This window comes from Ctenopharyngodon idella, chromosome 5 (genome assembly GCF_019924925.1).
Source record: "Ctenopharyngodon idella isolate HZGC_01 chromosome 5, HZGC01, whole genome shotgun sequence".
NCBI lineage: Eukaryota > Metazoa > Chordata > Actinopteri > Cypriniformes > Xenocyprididae > Ctenopharyngodon > Ctenopharyngodon idella.
The window spans coordinates 25,261,347-25,286,270 of NC_067224.1; the positions used below are offsets into that span (position 1 = coordinate 25,261,347).

Here is a 24,924-nt window from a genome sequence, read left to right on the forward strand (position 1 = left end):
TTTTCTCTTCACCAAATTGCTAAACTCTGTCAACATGACTTGCTGCACAGTCTCTGCTCCGTATCTTCATGCAGACGGCACGAAGAATGCAACGGAAGTGCAGGCAAACCCGGCATTGCGATGTTCATCATGGTTAAAACAATGGCTGGGTAACATGCATACTGTATGCCTATCTGAGTGTGGTATAACCACATATTTATTAGCAAATAATCAGAGTAATGAAAATTGCATGTAAACTGGAGTGAAGAGTTCTGCTTGTGTCATGTAAACATCTTACTGCGATTAAGGCCTTACTCTGATAATGAGAAATAATCGCAATCAATGATCCAATCAATTCCCGATGGACAAAATCAAGCCCCACCCTACATTTTTTCTTGTTCGAGAAGCCGTTTCACTCAGATGTATACATCACAACAGGGAAGAAAAGACTATTGCAACTTCCATTTCATGCCAATTTTAAAGTATTCAGCACAGTGTGATAGTTGTAACTGTGTTTCTGAGTATTGTTCAGCCGATTGTTCTTATCGGTTGAAATGGGAACCACCCCTTGCTGGGTCAGGAGGACGAACCAGCCTAAACACTTATTTATCGCGGCTGCTGCACCTGGTCAGAACAGGTGTTGTTGTTTTGAGTGAATGAGTGTGTGTTAGTGTGAGTCTTACCTGCGAGACCAGCAGCTGCAGGGAATGCTCGAAAGAGTGCAGAAGTCTCTGCAGTGTGCCAGGGTTGGCCGAGCTCACCTGACAGGACCTCACCTCTGGCAGCTGTCTCATCTTTCCCTCGATCTGGACCAGCACCTACAAAACACAGACACAGATACATCGATGATACTTCAATATGTCAGTCAACTGTGAATGTGTTAAAAAACATGCTTTATTGATGTATGTGTGCTTGCATACCTCCTGACAGTCAGTGAAGAACTTGTGCAATTGGTACGAAGCTGCGAGCATCTGCGCTCTGGTCTCCATCAGCTCCAGAAGATCCGCCCAGGACTCATTCAGTCCGTCCTTCCACTCTGCGATGGTGGCGGCATCAGAGTGACTGCAGTCAATCATCTCATTCACCATCTTATTGACAGAATCCATCTGTTTCTGACCCACTGCACGTGTCTCAGAGGAGAACTGAGTAAAGCTGCCCTGCAGAACCTGAGAAAATTAAACAACACAAAAGCATGTCAGAGATGAGCTCAAAGAAGCTTTGAGACATTTCTGAGTGAAACTGAATATTCAGTGGGGAAAAAGAATAGTGCAGGACTTTTTTTCCCATCTGCAACATTGTGATATCAACAGTGTTATGAACAGTAGCTTAAAACACTGCCTAAACAGCTTTTTGATTATTGGTTAATATTATTTCCAGCCTAAGTGACATCAGCATAAATGGAAAATTGTTTTAGTGGAAGAGTAAATACAGTGATTTAGAAAGTAAACAGGGTTAATTTTGATTTCATGTTGACTGGAAGTCAGTATTTTACATCCCTGAATTAAGTGTAAGCTGGTGATACCGTGACATGCTCTAGGTCCTGGCCTAATTCAGTGGAGCTGGCGACAGCCTCCCTCTCAGAGATCCATTTCTCCAGCGCCTCCACTTCTCGCTTCAACTGATACAGCCAGTACTGCTGCTCCAGCTTTGTTTTCCTCTGTTCCACCAGGTCTTTCAGAGATACATACAGCCGGTCTATGTGAGCCTGCTGTTTGGTGATTTGCTCACTGAGATAGAAGTGAGAGAAAGAAAGAGACAGACAGAGGTTAAATTCTAAGAGAGAGAGCCACACCCCATTTATATAAAATCGATAAATCTACTGTCCAAAAGTTTGTGGTCGGTTATATTTTTTCATGTTTTTGAAAGAAGTCTCTTATGCTCACCAAAGTAGCATTTATTTGATCAGAAACACAATAAAAACAGTAATATTGTGAATTGTTTTTTAAAATTTCAAACTGTTTTCTATTTGAATACATTTTAAAGTGTAATTTATTCTCTTGATGGCAAAGCTAAATTTTCAATAACCATTCCTCCAGTCTTCAGTGATCCTTCAGAAATCATTCTAATGTGCTGATTTGGTACTTAAGAAACAATTCTTATTATTATCAATGGTAAAAACAGTTGCGTTGCTTAATATTTTTTCAGAATTCTTTAATAAACAGAAACATTATAAATGTCTTTATTGTCACTTTTGATAAAATTAATGCATCTTTGTTCAATAGAAGAAAAAAAAAAAAGTATTACTGACCAAAAACTTTTGAATGGTAGTGTATGCAGCATGACAGAACCTGATGGACAGCTCAATCAAATATTGATTATGCCAATCAGAACAATTGATATATACTGATTTGTAAAATGCAGCTTTTGGTTGTGTAATTTTGGACCAATCAGATTTCACTGTGGGTGGGGCTACACCGAAAAATAAAACAGAAATAGAAACCAAGCAACCGACAAAATGTAGAGCCTGTCACTGTCATGGCTAGTTAGGCCAAAAATTTGTTTTTCGATTTGTTGCGGTGTGCCTGATTTGGACTTGGTGTAAGTGATTTATATTTACCTATCTGGATGTCCCAACTCAAGCATGCGACGGCACTGCTGGGACAGTGAGCCCACTGTCTCTGCATAATTCTCTACTGTTTGATCTAAGGCCAACTGCTCTTTCAGTAACCTAAGAGTGCTGGCCTCGTCCTACAGACAAAGAGGAGGGAGAGAGAGAGAGAGAGAGAGAGAGAGAGAGAGAGAGAGAGAGAGAGAGAGAGAATAAATCTTGGTTTACAAAGTGAAAGACAAACAGATCACACTGTATTGACCACAGTTTACAACCCTGCTATAGTCTCTATTCTCAAAACTTTTAATAAACACACATATACACATGCCAGTGTTTTAACACACCGTAATACATAAACTCAACATTCCCGAGTAATGGTGTATGAAAAAACAGCGTGATTTAAGTTTGAATCTTTTAGAAGCCATGGATCTCCAAAATATGATTATTCTCATGCAAGGGTCCCCCATCCAAAAATTTTAAAGGCATTTATTTATTGTGTTTTATATAAAGGCCTAAATTATATTGTGAAAAATTCATATGAAAAATATGTCTAAATATTATTTTTGATTTTCTAGGTAATTATTACTTTTTTTTTACTCATAGCACTGTATTGTTAGATGCATTATTTATTTATTTGCTCTTTTATTTACAAATTCAAATAATAATAATGAAATATTTGTTTAGCTATTTTTATTTATTTATTTATTGTAATCTAACTTTGATTTCTTTTTAAATAAAATATATATTTTTTACGATTATTATTTTTAAAAAATTCCCACAGACCCCCTAGCTCTCCCTTGCAGCCCCCTGGGTGTCCCCAGACCCCACTTTGAAAACCCCTGATTTAAGTGATAGATGGATTGAGTTTTAGGTACAGTACATACGTTTCCTTTTTCCTCATTGAGGACCTGAAGTTTCTGTCCACTGAGCCAAGACTCCGCCTTCGCTGCCTGGGTATAGTACTGCTGGGCATGGCTCACAGCATCCAGCATCACTGTGCGACGTTCCATCTCTACCTGGAGCACCTCCCACAGCTGCCTCACATGCCCCGCCCCCTCCCGCACAAGCTCCACCTCTGGGGTCCTCAGAGCAGCAACGGCCTCCGCCCTGTCCAGTACCTCCTCGACCCGCCCCCTCCGAGCCTGCATCTCCATCTGCAGTGCCTACATGTCCAATTATACACACAAGTGAACTGTCAATCAAAGCTCTCCGACCAATCAAAATTCATCACTGGAGGCCATGAGAACCAGGCTATCAAACACAGGACAGCTAAATTAAATATCCTCAATCTTAAACCACAACAATATCCAGAAATCTGCAATATGACTAATGATGTATGAAACAACAGGTAGGGTCGACTGGATTCTGATTGGCTGTCAATGTTTTTTATCTTTCATCAGTTGAAAAAAAAAAAAGTGATTCCAATGATATCGTTCCTCTGTGTTGTTATCATTATAGCTGTGGTATGGGCATCCCTGTTCTCATAGAATTAGATCAAGATTATTTAAACTCATAGTTATTACTACAGTTATCATCCTTGGTGTGAATGGCCCTTTATAAATTAAGCTGATAATGAATCCAAATTGATTGACAGACTCCAAAAGCTATTTGTATATTATTTGGCTGTTGGCCTACAATACAGCACTGAGGTAAATCAATTCCCAGACCTCTCATTTATTCTGCTCCCTTTTATAGTCTTATAGTTATGGAATGTTGGCAGGAAATATCCTCTTACATTATTTTGTAAATGTACAAATAACATACATGATTGTACAGTGTAGAAGTTACATCAGATCAGTTATGCATCTGGTGTCCCAAAACAAAACAAAAAGTATCAAAGCAAAGAACAGCAATGACTTTTTATTTAATGCGATCAAAGCTAACCTTTCAAATTGTTTAGATGGACACTTTTTCCCAAAAAATATGGGTATGACATGAAAACATGATTAAGGTGATAGAAATTTAGTGTCCATGCTTTGGCATTTATAATGACTTTAGGCTTAAAACTAAAGCTGTTAATTTAATACATTGTTTTAATGTGACTAATTGTAAAAAAAAAAAAAAAGGAGCATAGCCTACAACGACTGTCTTTATTCTATATCACAGAAACACTACTAACTGTCTGAGAATGTACTAGAATCATTTCTGTCAACAGGTTTGTGACTCTCACCTCGTGGTTTTTGATTAAATGCTGGACACTCTGCAGATTGGTCCCATATTCTGTAGATGAGGCCAAATGTAACCGTTCCTGAATCCATAACTACAAAAGCCAAAATTGAGGACTTTAGGTATAGTAAAAGTACATACAAATTTTTCCTAAGAACATGTGCATGGTGATTGCCCATGCAAAACTCACAGAGCGTTGTGGGTGGTTACCAAGGAACTGCTATGCAGTTCTGATCTGCATAGCATAATAATCTGTATGATTAATCGAAATAAAAAACTGAAATTAAAACCGCTTTTTCACCAAAATACAAGCTTGGTGGTTTAACATTTAAAAATGAAGAAATTAAAACAGACCTAAATATTAGTACTGTAATTTTACAGTTATACTGTAAAATAAAATTAATATATTTTTCTTAAATAATCTATTTTTTTATTTCACAGTGAAATATTACAATAGTAATATTTCTTATTTTAATATTTTATTTAGCAATAATAATAATAAAATGTATTATTATTATTATTACTACTACTACTACTACTACTACTAAATAGTTGTATTTATATATAATCACAACATTTTTGGCTAAAGTGTGCAACCCTACAAACAAGCACAGCAAACTTGGCATTTAAATGAATAGTTCACTTTCAAATGAAAATTAGCCCAAGCTTTACTCTCCCTCAAGCCATCCTAGGTGTATATGACTTTCTTTTTTCTGTTGAACACAATCGGAGAAATATTAATAAATATCCTGACGCATCTGAGCTTTATAATGGCAGTAAACAGGGTTCACGAGAATGAGCTGAAGAAAGTGCCTCCATCCACATCAATTTTTTTTACACAATTGCTCATGTGTGCCATTGTCAGCTATTCCTTTTTGTGAAGAGAAAAGCTGGAATAGCCGTTTAGGGAGGTGGATCATGACTACTCTTTTAGCGTGGAGAGAAGTTCAGCGGAGTTTTGGTCTTTCAACTGGGGACTCTGCCCTGTCAGATATCTCATGTTTAAAGAAATTTATGCCCCTACAGCTAGATTCAGGTTTTCAGAGGTGGAGACTGTACAATTTATGTTTTATTCATCAACTGCTAGCTGGTACTACATTGAAAACCTTTGAACAGCTGGAATTAGAGTTTGGTTTACCAAGAGCTGATTTTTACCGATATCTTCAAATAAGAAATTTTCTTCTCAAACATCCAAATTCAAAAGAAATTCTAAACCAATTATCACCAGTGGAACAATATTTTAAAAGAATTCAGCTTAATGAGTTGGCAGGTAAACCGGTATCTACTTTATACCGGGCCTTCTCTGGTATGAAAAAAGATAATATTGAACATATTAGGCACATATGGGAAAATGAGTTTAACAAGGAAATAAATGAAGAGGCCTGGAGAAATATTTTTATTGACTTGCATAAAGTAACAAATTCGGTTAATTGGAGAGAATTCAGCTGGAAATGCTCAATGCGATTTTTCAGATCATTAATAGTGGTATCCAAGATCAATCTTAACCAAACGGCTTATTGCTGGAGAGACTGTGGGGAGGCTCTGACCAATCACACACATATATTTTGGACTTGTCCTAAACTAACAGGTTTTTGGAATGACGTATTCGATATTGCAGAGAAAACATTTGTTATAAAATTAAATAGAGACCCCATGGTGGCTATTCTTGGGGCCAATATGAAAGAGGTGAAATCTAAAGAGGGAAAATATTTACTCCAAATACTCTTTGTAGCTGCAAAAAACGCTATCACCAAAAACTGGCTCCACAGAGAGCCTCCAACCTGTAATAAATGGTTATCTTTAATTAGAGAAATATATGTTATGGAAAAAATAACATACACTCTTGCAACAGGCCTGGTAAGATGGGCAGCCTGGTTAGAAGGAATGGCTTTGGATTGGGACTGACGGCTTTCCAGGTATGGCCAATCTACTAATATATGCACAGCAATAGTAATACCTATAATTAAAATGAATAAATAAAAAGTCCTACCCTCCTTGGTTGGATTCAAGAATTTATTTATATAGTTTTGTTTATTGTTTTTTATTTTGGTGTCATTGTTTAATTATTTATTTTAAAATATATTTTTGTTTGTTTATTTATTTATTTATTCCCTGTGAAGATTGTTGTTGTATAATGTTTGTTAAATATGTTTTCTGTTCATGGTTGGTGACTAGGTGGAGCTGCAACAAATGTAAAAACAGACATATGTGATGTATGTTACACACGGGATGTATGTAAGTTTGTTCTCAAAAGAAAAAAAAAAGGAAAATAAAAATTAAGTTGAAAAAAAAAAAAAAGCTTGGCTGCATCAGGATATTTATTAATATTGCTCCGATTGTGTTCCCCAGAAAGAAGAAATTCATATACACCTAGGATGGCTTGAGGGAGAGTAAAGCCAAGTAAAGCTAATTTTCATTTGAAACTGAACTATTCCTTTAAATGCCAAGTTTGCTGTGCTTGTTTGTAGGGTTGCACTCTTTAGCCAAAATGTTGTGATTATATATAAATATAACTAACTTAAATTAAGCATTTAAGATCGCAATAACAATTTTTTTTTTTAGAAAAATCACTATTAGATTTTTCCCTTTAAAGCGTGCAGCCCTTTGTTCTGAGAATTTTTTTGAATGTCTGTATGCAATTGATAGGATTTGAGTTGGTTGCTAACTTTCTAGGGAGTAACTGATTATTAAGCTGGGAATTTCTTCACCCTTTTAATAGTTCTTCGATTGCTTAGAAAAGTAATAACTTCACTCTTTAACAAGCAGCACAATTTGAGATATGCATCATGTCCATAGCACAATATGTGCACATTTTAAAACTTAAATAAGCAATGATCAAACAGGAAGGTTGGCTTGCCATAGGAAGCACCACAAACTAAATGGAGAAAAGAAAGAGACACTCACAATCTCATCCTCCAGGTCCTGGGTGACCTGGTGCATTTCTTTTGAGGCAAGAAGGATCCGCCTCCTTTCCTTCAGAGGCTCAATAAGACGCACGATTCGGGTCTCCACCACACCTCCTTGCTCTTCTTCTTCTGGTCTCCGGTGATCAGTGCTGCCCCTGACTTCACCAACGCCATGATAGAGCTGCATTTGGGCTTCCAACGACTAAAAAAATGAAGATAAAGTGAGATTACAAATGGATACACTGTTTCCCAAATCAAGAAATATCATTCAGTGGTCTCACTTGTATCCTCTGGAGTTGCTGGCTAAAAGTGGGGCGGGGCTGAAGGAGGGTGGGTTGAGTGGTGTGGGCGGAGCCTAGTGTGGGTGGCTGCTCCTGTATGACGTTGAGATGCTGGTCCAGGTCACTAAGGTTGTTGGTAGGCAGGTCGGTAGTGCGGTGGTTCTGGGTTTCAAAGAGCTGGCGGGCCTTGACTTTTGTGGTGTTTTCCAGGTGAGACCAGCACTCTCTGATTTCCTTCAACTTCATCTCCACCACCGATCGCAACTCTGGCTGTTCCTGGATCAGCTCCTCGCCCTCCTACACACACAAATGTAACATCATCCATGGACTTGTTACTGCTCTGACCCTCACCCTTCATCCTTGCCTGAGTGTGTATGTGTAAGATGGAAAGAGATCAAAGTAAAGAGAGTATCTGTCTCTTCAGAGCCATGGCTGAAGTCCAGCCTCCTAAAATAGGGAACACACACATATACACGCACACACACTCACACTCACTCACTCTCTCTCTCTCTGCATCAGTACCTAAAGGTTCGTTCTTCCCTGCAAAAACACATGAAATTAACTTCACTCCTGAATCTCTTTTCAAAATGATCTACATCCCTCTTTCCATCACAAAGCCGTGCATGTGTGTATGTGTGTGTGTGTGTGTGTGTGTGTGTGTGTGTGTGTGTGCGTGTGTACACGTGTGCGTGTCCATAGGTCTGTGCGTTTGTGTTTCATAATGCAGTGCAGCATTTCTCCTTTTGGCACAAGTCGCCTGCTCCCCTGTACTGCAGAGTGTGTGAGAGAAGGAGAGAGAAGGCAGCAAAACAGAGATTAACGCAAAGACAGGGAGAAACAAAGAGATGGAGAGGGAACAGAGAAAGAAACAGGAAAAAGGGGATGTTTGGATGGAAAACAAAAAGATGAAGGAGAAGAGAATGAGCTTAAATATGGAATGAAAAACTAGATAAATGGTTCTGGCTGGATGCTAAGGTATTCTGGCTGGTTGCTAAGGTGATCTGGATGGTTGCTAAGGTGTTTGAGCTGGTTGCTGGGGAGTTCTGACTATTGCTAAGCATTGCTAGATTGTTCTAGCTGGTTGCTAGGTGCTGCCAAGGTGTTCTGGCTGGTTGCTAGGCATTGCTAGGGTGTCTTAGCTGGCTGCTAGAATTTTCTAGCTGATTGCTAAGCATTGCAGGCGATCTGGCTGATTGCTAGGGTGACTGAGCTGGTTGCTGGTGAGGTCTGACTGGTTGCTAAGCGTTGATAGGGTGTCATTGCTGGTTGCTAGGCATGCCTGTCAGACGGACAGACAGACAGACATACAGAGAAAAAGAGGGCATAAGCAGGGAAGCACAAAATGGTGAGGACCTCTTTTTATTTCATTAGATATGACTTTTAATATATCATTAATTTGTAGTACTTAACTAGTGTTCCAATCTGTGCATGTGTCTGTGTGCGAGAAAAGGTGAGAATGCGTCTATTATTGTGCATAATATGTTACATCATGTGCATATGTTCTTATGAATGGCCTGGTTGAAACAAGGAGGCAAGATGTGTGTTCGACTTGAAGCGGCGCTGCGCAGACCGATCAGTGCGTGACATCAAAGTACAGCGAGAGCGATTCAAAAGCACACAGAGCCGTCTGATCTCTAATCGCTCTCACGGTACTTTGATATCACACACTGATCGGTCTGCGCAGCACCACTTCAAGTTGAACATACCTAACAGGGTTGCCAGGGTTGCAACAAATCCCACCCAATTGCTACTCAAAACTAGCCCAATGGTGTTTCGGGGGGGTCCCCCGGTAAATATAGCGTTCCAGGGGGTAAAATATGCATATTTGGCAGGGTTTCCCTAGTAAAATTCGTATTACAGGGGCTAAATATCATGTTATTTAGGTTTATTTCAACCCGCGGACATTAAAAAACAACCCGCGACAACAGTGTAAAAGTGGCTACCGCGGACTTGGCAACACTGATACCTAACGTCAGCTCTAAGGACATCATTGTGTCCTGTGATTGGTCCAGCCACCTGTCTGTCATGAGTTGAGAGAGTCTTAAAAAGTGGGGGAGGGGGCGGGATCTTTTCCAAAATGACAAAGAGTTCTCCAATCACAGCGGGACGTGGTGTCATTGCTTCTATTATTTCTCAGGTTACAGCCTCGTTAACTCACGTTTCCATCAGGTTCAGGAAATATTGGCAGCCATCTTAGTTTAGCTGAACAAAAAAAAAAAAAAATACTAGGGTGTCACAGAGGAAAAAGATTGTAATGTTTTATTGATGTAACATTTGATATACAAAGTTTGTGGTTTTTCAAGAGATTAGATTTGAACAAATTCTGAGACATCCATCAGTGAAAATGATTAAGGATAATGTGAAACTTGTGAACTTACAAATTTGAGAAAATTTTGTAAGTTCTGCTTACAATAATGTTATCTTATGTTTCTTGAATTCTGTGTCTTTAGCTCACGATACACTAGTAAAGAATCATAACATTTGGTTTCAGTATATGCACAAGTACCCAGGTACTCAAGTACTCAAAAGTGACAGCAATGATCGATCATAAAAACAATGGTCAGGTGGTCTTTAAAAACTGTATTTTTCTTTGATAATGAAAATATGGTTAATCACAAGCCGTGCCAATCCGTCATATACATAACATTATAATCAGAACATTCTTGTAATAGAATGTTGTAGATTCTTGCTTTAGTTGCCCGTTTTAGCACAGCTTTCAATACGTGCGCATTCACAACGGGAGTTACAAATTCTGACTTGCACATACAAGTTAATTTGTGAAAATGTAATTTATAATATCAAAGGCAAACTATGTACATTTTCACCGCTAGAGGTCACTTATTCGAAACAAAGGCGTAGATTGATGAAGCCTTGATTTTGCAGAATCATGGGAGGTGTTGTCTTCACATCTACAGCCGGTGGAAAAGAATCGGGATGGGACTCGGGCATGGATGAGATTATTAACATTACTGTAGTATGAAGCAGAGAGCAGGGCTGAGTGCTGTGCGAGCAGAAACAAGGCCGCTTGAGCACTGCTAATGAGAGACAAGTGCGACACATGTCTCGAGAGCAGCGGAACTTTTATTATCGCCGCTTCCGCTTCTTCCGGTCAAGCGTATGTGGGGTAAAGCAGTGCTGTTTTATCATATTAGATACATTTGTGTGTTGAACATTGTTATAGTGCTACTCTGCGTTCGCTCGGTGGCTAATATGAGACACTTAATTCACTCTGCAGTAAGCTAGATTGATATTAGGCATGGTAAAACATGGTACTTGTGGTAAATCAAGAAAACGAGATTTAAACAATAAGACTTACTGTGTTGAGCTATATAACATGATTAGTTTTCTGTCGATGAATGTATCCATCCAAACAGTTGCTCACCTGTCTAATAAAACACATAATATATTAAAGCGTCTTTGGTGTTTCCATGGTTTCTACAAAATAAAACCTGAAATCAAGGGTAATGCAGGTATGATGTCATTGATAGGTGACGCACAGACACAGTCCGTCTCCTGGTTAAAATTGCTTATTTCTCTGGATTTAAACATTCTTGAAAATATTTGGGATAATGTACAGCAAGTACACAAGTCAACAAAATATATTGTTCTAGTGGTTTTTGGATATTTTAATCAAAAAAATCGTACATATTGTGCCTTTAAGTTTATTATATGTATATAAAGTGCTTCAGTTTATCGTTGTTCATTCACTCTTCAGCTTCAGCTCACACAGCTCAAACAGCAATCGATTTGTTGAATATTACTGAAAAATATCAAAATCACTGCATATGATTTTTTTTTTATTTAAACCAATCATATTCCTTTTAGATTATTTATTTTTCAAAAACATTGATTCATTATTAAAATGAGACCCATCTAGAAATGCAGAATAGAATTCTAAATTCTAAAATGACCTGCATAACTGTAAAATAGATGCTAGAGTTCTGACACAGCTGTAGTCCTGAAACAAAATCCTGAAGAACAGAGAGAGAAAAGGAAGCATGTTCCAGATTGCACAGAAAGCAGAATTAGACTCTCCTTCTCAAACTGAATAGAACAAGCATACATCTGACAATTCAAAGTCAAATACACAACGTGTTTAGACACAAAACTTTGACTTGACTCAGTGAAGCAGAAAACAATTTTCTACACAGCAACACAGAATATTCAACATATATATATATATATATATATATATATAAGTATTCCCTTTCATCTGCTGGTAAATCTAATTCACTGCAGGATTCAGATTATAAAAAGCTATTTCACTCATGAGATTGGTTTGCATGTTTGATACGGTCCACTGAAATCACCCGAACAAAGCTTTGAAAACATTGGCACTGAAGTACCAGAACAACATTAATCAGAAGTTTCACAAAAGGCCTGGAGATACATGCGAATCACACCCACATAGAGTAGCCAAGAAGCTACTGATTTCCACTGGCATTTACAAGATCAAGAGCTGAAGGAATCATGCCATTTATTATAATTAAAGATAGTATGTCATACTATGACATTAGCTTTCCCAACCCATGATCTGATACTGATCCACATCACATTAGGGCTGGGTGACCCATTCAATATTCACAGTATATTCACAATGACTTTGCTAATGATAACAATTGACATAGAGAATACAGTGAGGATTTTAATGTGCTTTTTATTTTCAAATTAATATATTTTTTAATATTTTTAATTAAATATTATCATATTTAATCTCCAAAATAATGTAGAAACAACATAAAGATGGTATATTTTAAATATTTGTTTAATGGCATCTTTTTACTAAGCACAATGAATGAAGGCCATTATCACAGTTACTGACCTCTATTAAATGGATTTTTTAAATCAATTTTTACATATAATAGGCATTAAAAAAAATATACTTCACATAAACCAATAGTAATGTCACATTTAGCTGTGCTGTTAATATATTAGAGCTCAACACTAAGGTTTTTTTTTCTACTGGCCCAGGTGGACAGGTTCATATTTTTACCTGCCCTGCTAAAATGCACAAAAAAGTTATTGTTTTTGACTCATGTATCCTTGTAAACAGTGCTTCAAGATTTTCAGATATGTCTAACAAGTAAATATACAGAAATTGAATAATCAAACTCTGTACAGTCTTCACTGCATAAATTTTAAATTGAATATAGATTAATCCTTATTAAAGCTAAAAAAGCTAATCCGTCAAGAGCAGTGAGTGATTTTCTCTGTCTTTTGTTGATTAACATGACAGGTTTATTAGGCTGCTGTCGGTTTACCGTGACACGGATCTGACACAAATCCTACTTTCTCACAACTCTTTACGTTCATTTAACACTTTTTAACTAATTTGAGACTGTGCTTACGAGGATACTCGACAAAAGCGTTCAAGCACGAAAGAGAATTCAAAGAATTCTTATCGCAATTGAAGGGTTTAATGGCACTTGAATGAATGATAGTGTGATCACTGATCATATACTGTAGCGCAGCCAAAGGATGACAGAAAAAACTGATGCTGTGTTAATTGCGTTAAATATTTTTAACGCGTTAAACTGAAAATAAATAAATAAATAATCACAAAATTAACGTGTTAGTTTTGTCAGAGCTATTACAAAGTAAAATGAATAAATTAGTGTTCTTATGTTGATGTAGTGGAAAACAGTGGAAAGCTTGCCTTTATTTTTTTAACTTCTTGCATTAAACATTTCGTACAGGCCTACATGCTAAAATGACTGTATGTCGGAAATTATGGTCTTTCTGACCATTTCTGTGCCCTTCCAAAATTAATGTATAAATATATAGATAAATAAATGAATCTAGTATTGTCATATTAGATGTCATATTTTTAGCTATATTTCCCAGCCCTATGTCCCACACATTAAAAATTAACAGAACAAGTCTTTCTTGCCACATGAAGAGATGTTTTAAGGGCATAAACCAGTCTGAATGCTGCATGAAAAATGATTGTTGACTTTAATAATTCCTGTAAAGGGGATGATCCTCAAGGCAAGCTCTGACACAGAAGTATCAGAAAATAAACACAAGTGACATTTAAAATCAGCTTGAATAAAGATTAGCTTAATTATTACAAAGTAGTAATAATTAGCCCAAAGGCTACAGAGTTTAGCATCTTACATCATCTATTCCTTGGTGAACTGTAAATAGCAGCAAACTTCAATAGTAATAAATGGAAGGAAGAAATATGAGAAGAGAAAACAAGGCCAAAAAAGAAAGTTAGCAGGCCCACAACATCTAATAAACCATTCAGAGTACTGTAATTTAAACATGTGGCACAAATCCACCACAAGCACACATTGAAGAATCAACAAGGCATTTTAATTATTATTTAGCAAATCATCAATGCAGCAAAATTCATCAGAAATTTCTGTTCATAGTTGGATTGTTTACCACATACAAACACACTATTCAATCAGAACAGAAACCTTCGTGGCGAAGCTTCTTATGTTTAGATTAACTGGCCATCACAACCTTGCTTTGACCAACACTGCATACTTGATCTTTGTTCACACAGCATGTACATCTACCACAAACACACACGCATGCCAAACCTTGCCAAACCATATCAACAGATAATGGATTCATATTTTTCTCAATCGAACTCTTGGTTTTGTACATATTTTTGCGACAATTTATCATTTGGAAAACACTTAGCACATACCAGTAAGGCTGTTCGTCAGCTTTTCACCTACTGTCAGCATGAAAAAAGAACATCAGCATCTATGCAGTCATACAGCAACACACGATGCACTATGTCACATGGTTCCTTGCCATTTCTGTGATCAACAATACCAGCAGATATCCCACTTATACCCATCATACCTTTAGACTGATTTACATACTAATCATATTATAGTCCCTGCCATCCCACAAGATGCTGTATGATTTCAGACACTTTACAGTGCCATTTGAAACCTAGCCATCACACATCAGCTGCACCAGAATGTCCTGTTGTGTATCAGGTCATGATAAGCAATCTTTCAGAACAGCATGTACCAGATCAGAACAGGTCACCTGGTCACAGGTCATCAAATATTGTATTGCAGGGCATCATAAAGTACCACAGACTAACTGAAACAGAGCATGTAATTTAACATACAACATTTAATGGCAACTGATATTAAAAATAAGATGTGAATATACATTCAGATGTGAAGACAGTGTGGTTGCATCATGGTATTAAGGACAGCAGAGGATCCTTCTTTTCCACCGGCCTTGTCTATCCACTACTGCTTTTCATTTCCACTATCAAGCTTTCCATGACCATTATCACCACCAAAGCTTCTTCTCGTGTACACCACCAAGGTTTTTTCAGCTTCAGCTTGACACAATGAACAGTTGCTGTCAATGTGAAATGCTTAAGTGAATGTAAGCATCACAACGTTAGAATTTACAGTATGAAATGAGGATAACTGTTAATTTTAAGAATAAGACATTTTCTATAATAAAGGTGAGAAAACGCCCTTCAAAAAATTGTGCTGTCCTCAGCTCATCTTGAATCAAATAATCTTTTCTCAATATATCCTCAATCAAAGCTCAACTAATCCACAACCAATGCTGAATCTGTCCTTGACCTATCCACAATACCGAATCTTTCCTCAATTCATTCCTAAATATTCAATTAATTCCTAAATATTTCCTCAACAGATCCTCAATGTCCTCAAACCAATCTTAGCAAATCCCGAATCTATCCTTAATAAATCTTTCAACTCTTTAACACAACCAAGTCTTTCTCATACAATCTGATTTTTATCCACAATCCCTCTAGGCTCTGTATTCATTTCCATACTTCGCAGAATTAATTTACATTTATTATCCAAGTATTGTAACCCAAGTTAAAGTTTCTCATCAAGGCTGCATGTATTTGATCAAAAATATAGTAAAAACTGCAATATTGTGAAATAGTATTACAATTTAAAATAACTATTTCTATTTTAATATATTTTAAAATATAATTTATTCCTGTGATGGCAAAGCTGAATTTTCAGCATCATTACTCCAGTCTTCAGTGTCACATGATCCTTCAGAAATCATTCTAATAAGCTGATTTGGTGCATGAAAAATGTTTCTTATTATTCTTATTATTATCGGTGTTGAAAACAGTTGTGCTGCTTGATATATTTGTGGAAACCGTGATACTTTTTTTTCCAAAAATCTTTGATAAATAGAAAGTTTAAAAGAACTATAAATCTTTTGTAACATTATAAATGTCTTTGGTGCCACTTTTGGTCAATTTAATGCATCCTTGCTGAAAAAAACGTTTTATTTTATTATTTTTTTTAAATCTTGCTGAACGCAAACATATGAATGGCAGTGTATACGCGTCCTTATATTTTTATTCTTGTATATTTACAAAGAAATTGTGGTAATGTATAAACTAGCCAATGTGCTGAAAAGGTCTTGGAGCCCATGGAGTCACCTGAAGAGCACCTTGTGTAAGTAGCATCCACCTGTATATTCATTTTATCCTCCTCTCTCCCCATCACATTTCTTTCATTTCAGCCCTTGTGACTCACCTGTTCGATCTTGGCAAGCCATTCTTTGTTGCGGGCCAGTTCGGCCATGAAGGCCTGGTGCTTCATCCATTTCCTGTGCAGCTTCTGAGCTTCATCTCGAGCTCCATCCCGAGCTGTCAGCATCCTATTGGCCTCTGGGAGCTCTGCTCAGCTATACCATACACACACACACATGCACAGAGCAGTCAGCAGACAGCTACGACACAGACACACTCTGTCACAATCTTTTAGCCATCATTTACACACAGACACACACAGCACTAGGCCCCATACATTCAATAGCAATACAACATTGCAGTACCACAAAAAACCTCTTCACCTCCACCACCAACACACACACATTTCCCAAAAATCTCCAGAGCAGAGGAGAGAGCAGCACCTCAGCAGAATGTGCAGCAGCAGTGGGGTCTGGAGCTCAGGGGTGGAAGATCCACTGGGTCTTCATGTCCTCCAGGTTAGCGTCCAGGCCCCTGCAGTTCTGCTGCAGTATCCGTGCGTCAGTCCAACGGCTCAGAAAAAACAACCGGTACGCACGCACACGCAAGACAGACACCCACCGAAAGCGTTCAGTCTCCTAGAGAATCTTCAGTGGCAATGACTCCAGCTGATTCCTGCAAAAAAACACTGCATTATAATCCCTCAGGCGACACGAGAACCAAATGCCGTGTCTTTGCCTGCCTGTATACGTCCGCTTCAGGGCGAAGCTCTGGTTTCAGCGCTGCGTCCAGAATCGCTACGCCGTCCTGCTGTCGACCTGGGTGGATGGGGGGTTTGGAGGAGGAGTGGGAGGAGTCGCCAATGTGCGTGGATGTTGGGGGGGGGGGGGGATAGCAGATTTAGACAACTAAAGACACAAGTTACCCTCTCTGAATGAGCTCACGCACTCGCAAACATCGTGCTGCAGAGGATCCGATGGCTGAATGGATGCACACGTGTGCTTTTGTGGGCAGATTCTCATGTGCTCTAGTATGATTGCAATGCAGCATGCTGCAGTCTCTCTCTCTCAGTGCAGAGAAAACCGCCTCAGTCCTATCAACACACTTTACTGCAGTGCCTCAGAGTGAGGGAGGGAGGGAGAACAAGAAAGAGGGAGAGGCAGAGAGAACGAGAGAGAGAGGGAAAAAAGGGAGGGGGTGGTAGAGGATGAAGGCAAAGGGGGGTGGCAGAGACGGAGGAGAGAGAGAAAGGAAAAGACGAGGAATAAGGATGGAATGTTGGCTACAAAGGGAGATAGAAATACTGTAGGAGAAATACACCTAATAAAGGGCAAGGAAAAAGAGAACGGGGAGAGACAGGTGTAAAGGAAAGGGAAGAGTAAGTGGCGACATTTTTCAGCATCACTGGGGACGTTTAGCTGCACCATGGGGGTGGGCGTGTTTGTGTGTGTGTTGGGGGACAGTAAGGAAAAAAAGAACAGATTGGTTTAGAAAACAACCACAGGGATGCTCAGGCATTGGAGGTCACAGTCCCAGCAGTAGTGTTGGGTTGATGCCACACAGTGTGTGTGTGTGTGTGTGTGTGTGTGTGAGGACATTGAGAAAGGAAGATGCATGTATGTTGCATGTACACTGAGAAAGAGACTGGAGAAATTAACTTGAAAGGTGGATTGTGTCATTACAAAGGTCAAAAGGGAAACTTGATGGTTCAATGGGAGATATCTTGACTGTGTGTCTATAAGGCATCTGTCATCATTTCAAACAGCTGAGTGAGAGCAGAGGAAAGGACACACACGTGTCACTGTAGCATAGCTGCTTCGGATTTAAAGAGACAGGCACATGTTTTAGAAATGCACACACCCAGAAAATAGAGGTTTGGACTGGAATATTTCTGAAGAAACTGACAGATTTTTCTTTCAGAAACAATTGAAGCAATTAAGCCTTAATGTTATTAACTGTAGAATTTGGATTAACAGGAAACTAGAGGCAAGTATTGTACAATTTGAATAACAGAATCTGCATGAAACACTGCTTGTTATATTTTAGGCCAGCGGTTTGCACAAGAATGGAATCAAACCGATTGGATTTAAAACTAGAGCTTTGTAGCTTTAAATGTTATATTTGAGATATTCTAGTGCAGGGGTTTTCAAACTGGGGTCTGCAGAAAATTTGACAAAAAAAATACTGCATGTATTTTACTGTAATAAATCATACAAACACACACAATTATACATATACAGTGGGCTCCACAAATATTGGCATCCTTGGTAAATATGACCAAAACTGACATAAAAGAAATGTATTCCACAATTATTGGCACATTAACAGCTCTGGATCTTCTCCTATACTGCGTAATAAGGTTGATGAACATATAGCGAACATATAGCAAGAGATCTAAGATCATTCCTACATACAGACAACGTGAAAACATGAGGTGCGTCCCAATTCACAAACTTATGCACTATTCTATGACGTTTTTAAGTACAAATAGTGCAAGTAGTGAGTTCACACAGAAAATTCCAAAAAGAAAAAGTGCACTTTAAATACCCGGATGATGCACTAAATTGACAGAAAAATGAGTTCTCCGTTATTAATCGTAGATATAGGATCAAACAGCGCTGACGTGGAAACCAGGATAAACATTGTGCCATTAATGAACAAGTTATAGAGGGCTTTCAGTCCACAAATGAACAACATTCGCCATGGATTTAATGTAGTAACACTAACTGTAACCATAGAATTTTGGCAGGAATAGTAAAATGCTTTCAAGTACTTCACACATCTTTTTCCAGCACTTCAAAGTTCTATAGATTACCCCCATTTATACAACTAAAAGTTTCAACATGTAGGAAAATTTACACTTATTTAAAAATATAAAAGACATTAAATTACTATTGTAACCAGTAGGTGGGTGCCATTTCCACTCCCTAATATATATTTTCAATCATTTTGCTTTTGAATTATTATTTAGACATTATGAATGATAATGCTGCCCTCAAATGTTAATTTGGAATCTTGCAAACTTAATATAAAAATAAAACTGCACATTGTAATTGTCACAGTTCCCATCACTCCCAGACTCCATCTCCCATGATCCTCCCTGGTCAGCACCTGCACCTGCACTTCATCGTCAGCACTCCCTTTATATGGACTCACTTCCCTGCGCTGCTTTGTCTGTTCTTATGTTTGCTTGTTGGTGTACAAACCCGATTCCAAAAAAGTTGGGACACTGTATAAATTGTGAATAAAAAAGGAATGCAATAATTTACAACTCTCATAAACTTATATTTTATTCACAATAGAATATAGATAACATATCAAATTTTGAAAGTGAGACATTTTGAAATGTCATGCCAAATATTGGCTCATTTTGGATTTCATGAGAGCTACACATTCCAAAAAAGTTGAGACAGGTAGCAATAAGAGGCCAGAAAAGTTAAATGTACATATAAGGAACAGCTGGAGGACCAATTTGCAACTTATTAGGTCAATTGGCAACGTGATTGGGTATAAAAAGAGCCTCTCAGAGTGGCAGTGTCTCTCAGAAGTCAAGATGGGCAGAGGATCACCAATTCCCCCAATGCTGCGGCAAAATATAATGGAGCAATATCAGAAAGGAGTTTCTCAGAGAAAAATTGCAAAGAGTTTGAAGTTATCATCATCTACAGTGCATAATATCATCCAAAGATTCAGAGAATCTGGAGCAATCTCTGTGCGTAAGGGTCAAGGCCAGAAAACCATACTGGATGCCCGTGATCTTTGGGTCCTTAGACGGCACTGCATCACATACAGGAATGCTACTGTAATGGAAATCACAACATGGGCTCAGGAACACTTCCAGTGAACTTGTCGGTGAACACAATCCACCGTGCCATTCGCCGTTGCCGGCTAAAACTCTATAGGTCAAAAAAGAGCCATATCTAAACATGATCCAGAAGCGCAGGCATTTTCTCTGGGCCAAGGCTCATTTAAAATGGACTGTGGCAAAGTGGAAAACTGTTCTGAGGTCAGACGAATCAAAATTTGAAGTTCTTTTTGGAAAACTAAAGGACTAAAGAGGACAAGGACAACCCAAGTTGTTATCAGCGCTCAGTTCAGAAGCCTGCATCTCTCATGGTATGGGGTCGCATGAGTGCGTGTGGCATGGGCAGCTTACACATCTGGAAAGGCACCATAAATTCTGAAAGGTATATCCAAGTTCTAGAACAACATATGCTCCCATCCAGACGTCGTCTCTTTCAGGGAAGACCTTGCATTTTCCAACATGACAATGGCAGACCACATACTGCATCAATTACAACATCATGGCTGCGTAGAAGGATCCGGGTACTGAAATGGCCAGCCTGCAGTCCAGATCTTTCACCCATAGAAAACATTTGGCGCATCATAAAGAGGAAGATGCGACAAATAAGACCTAAGACAGTTGAGCAACTAGAAGCCTGTATTAGACAAGAATGGGACAACATTCCTATTCCTAAACTTGAGCAACTTGTCTCCTCAGTCCCCAGACATTTGCAGACTGTTATAAAAAGAAGAGGGGATGCCACACATTGGCAAACATGGCCTTGTCCCAACTTTTTTGAGATGTGTTGATGCCATGAAATTTAAAATCAACTTATTTTTCCCTTAAAATTATACATTTTCTCAGTTTAAACATTTGATATGTCATCTATGTTGTATTCTGAATAAAATATTGAAATTTGAAACTTCCACATCATTGCATTCCTTTTTTATTCACAATTTGTACAGTGTCCCAACTTTTTTGGAATCGGGTTTGTAGTTGTTCTGTTCCCATGTTAAGTTTTGATGAATAAACCTGTTGTTGCTGATGTTCGTTCCTGCATCCTCTCTTGCTTGCAACTACCCGTAACAGTAATTTCTATAAGTTAAGTCTACCAAGGCATTTGTCAGTAATACAGACAAAATGGGGGAAAATGTGAATAACTGTGCTGAAGGTTGATTTAAGGTGTGCCCCTAAATTTTCTGCTTATTGTCAGTCTGGAGTGACACCCGTAAGACCTTCATTCATCTTCGGAACACAAATTAAGATATTTTTGACTGATTCGATTCGTAAAGCTCCAAAGCAGTGTTTTGAAATCGGCCAATCACTATATTGTTTTTTTGGCGCACAAAAAATATCGTCGCATAAACTGTTTTAAATGTTTTTAGTAACTTTATGGACCTTGAGAGAGGAAATGTCATTGCTGAGAATGCAGGCCTCACTGAGCCATCGGATTTAATCAAAAATATCTTAATTCGTGTTCCGAAGATGAAGGCCTTACGGTTTTTTGAACGACATGAGGGTGAGTAATAAATGACATTATTTTCATTTTTGGGTGGACTAACCCTTTAAGTACATATTTGAGGTAGTTGTAGCCTACTTTATTGAGTATTTCCATTTTATGCAACTTTACACATGTACTATTATGATTATTAGTTACTATTACTCCACTAGGTCTGAAATATATATTGTATGTTTTAATCCCCTGGATCACGCTACAAACATGATGATCTTATAGAACTTGAGAATTGAGCTTTGCTGTGTCTGTTATCCCATAATTGCCACTTTTGGACACAGTGGCTGTGTTTTTTTGTTTACATAGTCTTGCTTTAACGGACATTAATATAAGACAAATACTGCAAAAACAGTTTACTGTCAAGCTGTTATATTCCTGTTATATATTTATTGTCCATCATTCACAATTTTTCTGATGCATGTCCTTAATTTAATTTCATATGTTCGTATTAATTCAGTGTTTATAATGCTAATACTTGAACTTCAAAGAATTTCAACCCAAACTGACATGGTTTTTAGAGAGCAAAGGTTTTGTGAAAAAAAGTAGAAGACTTAAACACAAGTACAGGTGCTGGTCATATAATTAGAATATTGTGAAAAAGTTCATTTTTTTATTGTAAATTATTTAAAAAAATGAAACTTTCATATATTCTAGATTCCCTACATGTAAAGTAAAACATTTCAAAAGTTTTTTTTTTTTTAATTTGTTGATTAGAGCGTACAGCTCATGAAAGTCCAAAATCCAGTATCTCAAAATATTAGAATATTTACATTTGAGTTTCATTAAATGACCATCCCTACAGTATAAATTCCGGGTATCTTTTGTTCTTTGAAACCACACTAATGGGGAAGACTGCTGACTTGGCAATGGTCCAGGAGACAATCATTGACACCCTCCACAAAGAGAGTAAGTCACAGAAGGTCATTACTGAATGGGGTGGCTGTTTACAGAGTGTATATCAAAGCATATTAAATGCAAAGTTGACTGGAAGGAAGAAATTGGGTAGGCAAAGGTGCACAAGCAACAGGGATGACCGCAAGCTTGAGAATACTGTCAAGTAAAGCCAATTCAAACACTTGGGAGAGATTCACAATGAGTAGAATGAAGCCGGAGTCAGCGCATCAAGAGTCACCACACTCAGACATCTTCAGGAAAAGGACTACCAAGCCACTTCTGAACCAGAGACAACGTCAGAAGCATCTTACCTGGGCTAAGGAGAAAAAGAACTGGACAGTGAACAGTGGTCAAAAGTCCTCTTTTCAGATAAAAGTAAATTTTGCATTTCATGTTGAAATCATGGTCCCAGAGTCTGAAGGAAGACTGGAGAGGCACAGAATCCAAGCTGCTTGAAGTCTAGTGTGAAGTTTCTGAAGTCAATAATGATTTGGGGGGGCCGTGACGTCTGCTGGTGTTGGTCCATTGTGTTTTATCAAGTGCAAAGTCAATGCAGCCATCTTCCAGGAGATTTTGGAGCACTTTATGTTTCCATCTGCTGACAAGCTTTATGGAGATGCTGATTTCCTTTTCCAGCAGGACTTTAGCACCTGCCCACAGTGCAAAAACCACTTCCAAGTGGTTTGCTGAGCATGATATTACTGTGCTTTATTGGCCAGCCAATATGCCTGACCTGAATCTATGGGATATTTTCAAGAGAAAGATGAGAAACAGTCGATCCAACAATATACAGATGATCTGAAGGCTCAATAGTGCCTCAGCAGTGCCACAGGCTGATCACTTCCATGCCACACTTCACTGATGCAGTAATTTGTGCTAGGAGCAAGTCATTTGCTGTAATATGTCCTGCCGATCAAGTATTGAGTGCACAAAAGAACATACTTTAAAGAACTTGAACTTTTCTGTTTTGCAAATCCATTTTTTGATTGATCTTAGGAAATATTCTAATATTTTGAAATACTGGATTTTGGACTTTCATGAGCTGTACGCTCTAATCATCAAAATTAAAAAAAAAAAACTTTTGAAATGTTTTACTTTACATGTAGGGAATCTAGAATATATGAAAGTTTCATTTTTAAAAATAATTTATAATAAAAAAATGAACTTTTTGATGATATTCTAATTATATGACCAGCATCTGTATGTATAAAAAAATAAAATAAAAAAAAAACATAAAAGGATTTGATGATCACTAATCTAGTGATTGTACGTTCTATTGGCTTTCACTTCTTGTCAATAAAAGTTCTTTGGTTGCACGCTGTCCACCATGTTCTCTGCACTCAAGCAACTGTAGCGACAACAATGTCTGGTAAGTAATTGAGATGTTTTGTTGTTAGATGTAAGAGTGAACATAAAAGTCTTCATTTACTGACATCTGAGCCGCTGAACGCAGTGGATTAGTTTAATTTTTGAAGGGAATGCGCCACAGATCTAATATACACGTGATTTCTGTACCTGTTGTTTACGTTCACATACATAACTGACTGTGTTTATGTGAACTGTGAGTTTTTGACAGAACCTTGTGTGTATTAGTTTAAACACAACAAAAAATGTGAAAGAGAAATTACTCACGAGACTTGACGTGTGCGTGTGCTTCAGATAGGTGCGCTCAGAAAACGATCCGTTAGAAGTTTAAACTGATATGCTTTAAAGCTTTAAAACGTGTGGAAACAATAAACTTTAATAATGAAATAAGAACTGTGCTATCTGTGAGAGTGATCGCGATATAGATAATAATCAAAACCAAGCAGATGTCTTGTTAATATTTGGCAGAGAATTCCATTGAGGCAGGAACTGTGATCGTGGAGAAGGGGCGGGGCACAGCAGCTCATTTGCATTTAAAGGCACATGCACGAAAACAGCCTGTTGTTGACTGTAATCAGAAATGGGTATTTACAACATGGATTTATAAATGATCTGTGAGGTATTTTAAGCTGAATCTTCACAGACACATTCTGGGGACACCTGAGACTTAAATTACATCTTGTAAAAATGGGCATAATGTGTGCCTTGTTATGCAAAATCCACTTTTACACGGTGTTTGGACATAAAGGTGTGTTGGCAGTGTGTTTTTCAGTTTTTTTCATTTTTTCCTGACATCTGAGCCACTGAGGACAGAGTGGATTCGTTTTATAAATCATTTCACTCCAGACTGCTTTTTGAATGATGGTCATTGCAAAGGGACAATACAAAATTTATCTAAAACGTTGTTACTCAAGGATGGATCAGTACCAACTGTTTGTTCATATGTTGTGTGATGTACAATAAACGTCATAAAACTCATCACTTAAGTTTTAGCCATCATTCGGACAGGGGTCCACTACAACAGGCTTGTATTAAT

General features: G+C 38.0%; 1 protein-coding gene across 1 annotated transcript in view; it reads right to left on the minus strand.

The window, feature by feature from the left end:
* The window catches only part of sptbn4a (spectrin, beta, non-erythrocytic 4a), a 28,572-nt gene extending 11,162 nt beyond the window's left edge, over positions 1 to 17,410 (minus strand). Inside the window, exons 1-10 of the mRNA XM_051895106.1 lie at positions 16,776 to 17,410; positions 16,397 to 16,547; positions 7,881 to 8,177; positions 7,598 to 7,801; positions 4,698 to 4,787; positions 3,412 to 3,690; positions 2,537 to 2,667; positions 1,502 to 1,706; positions 900 to 1,145; positions 663 to 797 (exon numbers count right to left, since the gene is read on the minus strand). Of these exons, the coding sequence (XP_051751066.1) occupies positions 663 to 797; positions 900 to 1,145; positions 1,502 to 1,706; positions 2,537 to 2,667; positions 3,412 to 3,690; positions 4,698 to 4,787; positions 7,598 to 7,801; positions 7,881 to 8,177; positions 16,397 to 16,519 (1,710 nt within the window). The 5' untranslated portion in view covers positions 16,520 to 16,547; positions 16,776 to 17,410. The remainder of the gene's footprint in view (positions 1 to 662; positions 798 to 899; positions 1,146 to 1,501; positions 1,707 to 2,536; positions 2,668 to 3,411; positions 3,691 to 4,697; positions 4,788 to 7,597; positions 7,802 to 7,880; positions 8,178 to 16,396; positions 16,548 to 16,775) is intronic.
* Positions 17,411 to 24,924: the final 7,514 nt, after the last annotated feature.